At 35.6% G+C, this 4,833-nt stretch overlaps 1 protein-coding gene across 1 annotated transcript in view; it reads left to right on the top strand.

Annotated features, from left to right (window-relative positions):
- LOC106632678 (interleukin-1 beta) overlaps positions 1 to 3,105 on the top strand; it is a gene marked incomplete in the record, with an annotated part of 28,007 nt that extends 24,902 nt beyond the window's left edge. The window contains 3 exon segments of the mRNA XM_014331031.2: positions 179 to 343; positions 753 to 892; positions 1,353 to 3,105. Of these exon segments, the coding sequence (XP_014186517.1) occupies positions 179 to 343; positions 753 to 892; positions 1,353 to 1,553 (506 nt within the window).
- Positions 3,106 to 4,833: the final 1,728 nt, after the last annotated feature.

Here is a 4,833-nt window from a genome sequence, read left to right as displayed (position 1 = left end):
AAGCATCCACACTGCATTTTCGCAGAAAATGCAAATTTTTCTAGTTTTTTCTGTGTGTGTGTGTGTGTATTTGTTTTTTTTTTTCTTTTTTAGAAAAACAGAAACTGCTGTTTGTCTAGCTTTAGGTGAATAGAAATTTTTGTTGTTTTTCCTTGTTTTGTTTCCTCTGTCTCTTTAGAAACTGTTTGGACTCCCACCCAAGGAATAAAACGAAGGGACTTCCTGCGTGCCAACAGTGAGAAAGCGTTGACACTGTGTGACAACTCTCAGAAAGATCTTGTTCTGTCAGGAGAGTTACAGCTGCAGGCCATCACTCTGCAAGGGGGATATTGCCACCGCAAAGGTACAAACAGGACACAAAAACATTTACATAAGCAGGTATATTAACATACTGGTACTAAACTTGAGTATTTCAGGTTCATGCCGCTTTATAGTCCTACTCCGCTGAATTTCAGAGATATTATATCTGATGACCCTCAGCTTCAAGGTTGGAAATGTGACATCAGTTTTAACAATCTAATAAAGTTAACCCCCATAAAGAACAGCTGTGTTTACTTCATTAAGTAAAAGCAGGTGTTTGAATGTAAGACTTGTAGTTGGAGCAAGTATGTTTAACCTGTTGGACTTTAGGTAGAGAGTGTTATCCATCCGTCCATCACTACCAACTAAAAACAAATGGCCATTCTGCACAACTTCAGTCTTCCAACTACACACGAGCTCCTGTTCTTACTTTTTTTGTTTCCTTACGTTAGTGAATTTTAAAATGTCCCGGTACATCCCTTTCTCCGTCCCTCCTGGTGACTCTCCTGGTCTGATTGTCGTCCTGTCTATCAACAACAACCTGTACATGTCTTGCCGCATGGAAGATAATAAAGTTGTGCTGTTTCTGGAGGTAAATATAAATTCACATGATGCAATCCCATTTTATTTCTTTTTAAAGAGTATTAAATAGACAAATTCTCCTTGCCTCCAGCCTCCCGTCTTACCCTGTCCTATAATTTTTATCTGAAAATTATAATGGGGATTTAATAGGTCCAATATTTTACTTTATATGTCACACTTTAAGTTGATGTTTATAGGCTTTTACTACTAGTATTACAACTTATACAGGGGACAGTATAAAAAATTTGGTTTTAAAATTATTTACTCTGAGTAGTTTTCCAATAACTTTGACTTACTATGTCTGAACATACCTCACATACCTCTTTAGTGCAAAATGTGGATATTTTTCCTAATGATTAAGTCCCAGTTTTAACTTTCCATAAACATTTTTCTTTTTCATTGGGACGAAATGTGTTTCCATGCATGAAAAAATGACTGGGAAACGTATTCTTTTCATCTCTTTCTGCCAGCAATACCATGATGACATTTTAACCGACAGAGACATGGACCGATTTCTCTTCTACAGGAAAACCACTGGAATTTCTCTAACCACTTTTGAGTCTGTCAAGTTCCGCGGCTGGTACATCAGCACTTCACAACAGGAAAACCAGCCCGTTGAACTGTGTAAGGTGGATGCTGCCAACCGCCTTACAAGCTTCAGAGTAAACTAAAAGATGTTGTAGCACCCACGCATCTGTATAATTTTTGACATAATCACTAGATGAAGCAATTTTATATAGTAATGCCTGAGTCTGTAGTGGCAGTGTTCTGTACTTATTGAAGTAGAAAAGCTTATGACCTAGTGTAACCTATCAAAAGCACTATTACTTTATAATACATTTACTTACAACATACTTAAAAATAAACAAAGAAAAAAAATTGGAAAACACATGCCTTCTTTGTTGGAGAAAATTGTAACAGGATATTCCTTAAAACTACTGATATATTTTCTTTTTTTCTAAAAAGCTATTATCTTTATGTTTAAGTTTATGCTATTGCTGTGGCTTTTTAGCCATTAATGCTCTGATTTAAGTCTTCTGCAGTTTTTTTGTACTAAGACCTTTAGAGGTTAAGCTTTTCCTTTTCTGATATCAGCTGGTGTTGTGGGTTAAAAAAATACTGTTATATATTTATTTTTTGAATTTCCTCCTTGTTAGCTTGTATTTTGTATTGTTTTAAAACCTCTTTTTGTGAAGAGCGTATATATCTTTAAGAACTTGTAATGTGTCTTCTCTAACCAGTGTAAGGATTTCAGTACCATATTAAAACAAACAAAGAGGGTAGTTTCAACTGGTAGATCCAATTATCTGAGAACAAAAAGTAAAATTAATTAACTGTTTGGTAAGAAAATGGGTTGTGAGAGCCTACTTTAGAAATCTGCAAATAAATAATACCCTAATCTGCTGTACTTCCTACCTACAGATCTTCCTACAAATCTTGGGATATAATTTGGGAAATTACTCTTCATCAGCAATCCATTCACTTGAGCATTGTTGTAAAAGCCGCATTGTGAACTTACAATGCGGCTTTTACAACAATGCCGCATTGTGAACTTACAGCTATGACATTTTCATGTCATAGCTGTTGTAAGCTTTAGGACCAAGTGATAACTGCTACATCTGATTACCTGTGAATTACATATACATTCATTTCTTGGAGAAATGTTGTTTTTGCATTTATTCAGGATTTATTCAAGACACATGCCTACAGGAGCCTTTTCTTCAGTACTATGTAAATCTCAAGTGAAGGAAAGAAAAGCATTGTATATGATTGACAGGGTATTTTTTTTTTTAAATTAGGTTTTGTGAAATTATATATACTGATTATGATTTATCTGTATTTTGTTGCACTATATCTTACATTTGGTGTCTAAAATCTTGTAACTGCATGTAACTGCATTCTCATAATTTCTCAAATAAAGAATGCTAATTTTGCATATTTAAAATTTAACTTGATCACCTTTGGTAATCTTAAATTTATTGCACTTGATCTGTTAAAAACATTTAGTATGATTGTTAATCGGTCCTGATATTTATGAAATTTATATTTGTGTAATTGATTGACTGATGAAAATGTCTTGAGACGACGCGGAGACTCTAGCAACATTTTAATGTAATGATAAACATCCTTATTAAGTGACCAACGCATTTCGGCTAACTGCCTTCATCAGAGTCATTGTAAAATGTGAAACAGTTTGTGTTCAAATAAAAGACAGGAAACAGAGATTTTTTTCAAATGGATGAATCACACCTTCACAAACAAACCATGTGACCAATTGACATTTAACGAGGTGGTATTGGCTATTTGGTAAATTGGTTATGTCACAGTCCAAGTGCTTATCCTGTTCCTCCTTCCACAAAGGAGCAGATACCAGTCATGCTGATGGATGAACCTTTTATGGCACTTTTCAGCTCTGCTAAAGTAACTTCCTGGCTGTATCCCAATTCAGGGTCTACAGCCTTAAAGTACACAGCCTTAACGGTCCTCAAGGGCCGCGTACTCGAAGATCGCTACGGCCAGAAGTGCGAGGCTTGTAGGCTTGTGAAATGGGACGGTCTAGCCTCGGTCGCACTGACCAGGTTGCCTAGCAACCGTGATACCAACCGCTGGAAACATGTCATACAGCTTTGTTTGACAGAAATGAATGAGGGATAACGTATTTTGTTCATTTGTTTCTACGTGAGCTCTGTGTGATTTAATGACCAGAGGACTGTAAAACATGATTGTTGGGCTTCATTTCTGTGCTGAACAGTCATTTTAAGATTAGCTAGTAAATAACAATTAGCTAATGTTGTTCATGAGACTAAAGTCATCTCACTTTGGTAATGTGAATATAATATGGCCAATATTATAGTTAATATATTAATTATTATTAGTTATTACAGCAGTGATCTTGAACTCTGTGTCAAAGATTCAAGTTGCATTTATTTATATGTCCTATCACCTTAAATCTTCACTCAAAGACAAGTATCTTTGACAGTGTATCTATAGATGTATTATATATGAGACAAATATTCTTTTAGTATGTTGGCATTACTAAATTTGGCTCAATGCTTACATATATGTGTAAAAAGAAAATGTACGAGCTGTAATAACTGTTGGTGATAGAATGAAGAGTAGACCAATATATTAAATATTCCTTTATTAGGTGAAAAAATTATACCATGTGACATAACTGCTTTAAGTCATACAGAATAGATATCAGAGCCTTAAACAGGCTGACTTCTGCTAAATGGGTCAAACTGAGCAGAAAGTACACAAACACATAACATCCTTATAGAATATGATGTAACACTATAGATCAACCTACCTCAGAATATATAAAGCATATACACAATTACAGCAACATGATGCAACAAACATAGCAGGACTACTAATCCAAAATACTCAAAGCTTCATAGAACTGAAACAAACATTTATTTTTAGGTCCATTCTGCTGCTGATACATACTTTAGGTTTCTGAATATTAAACTTGTTTCTGCCTTTCATAGTGTTTAACTTGAAGGCCCTGAGTACTTTCTCCCACACTGAGAACACTGGAATGATAAAATTATTTGAACATTAACTAATAAGACTGATTCAGGACAGACAATTAGTTATTTTAAACTTTTCTAGCAGTCCTTCACAAACAGGGAACAGTCTCTCTATTCTCTCCATCTGTCAGCTGCTGCTGGCTCTTCCTCCCCCTCTTCCTCACACACTGCTGAGTTTGTCCTGGTGGATCATCAGGGGTGCAAAGTCTCACAGATGATGTGCAGCAGTGGGTCCCTCAGTCTGTCCTCACTCTGGACACTTGCAGTTGTCACACATGGAAATCAAATGTGTTACAACGCGTTACTGTAATCCGATTACTTTTTTCAAGTAACGAGTAAAGTAAGGGATTTCTATTGCAAAAACGATAATTAGATTACTGTTACTTTCCCGTAAGCACGCTGCGTTACTAAAACCGTG

The sequence above is a fragment of the Haplochromis burtoni genome, unplaced genomic scaffold (assembly GCF_018398535.1).
Source record: "Haplochromis burtoni strain Fernald_Lab_line unplaced genomic scaffold, NCSU_Asbu1 Contig_657, whole genome shotgun sequence".
In the NCBI taxonomy this organism is placed as follows: Eukaryota; Metazoa; Chordata; class Actinopteri; order Cichliformes; family Cichlidae; genus Haplochromis; species Haplochromis burtoni.
This window is presented reverse-complemented; position numbering and strand designations above follow the sequence as displayed.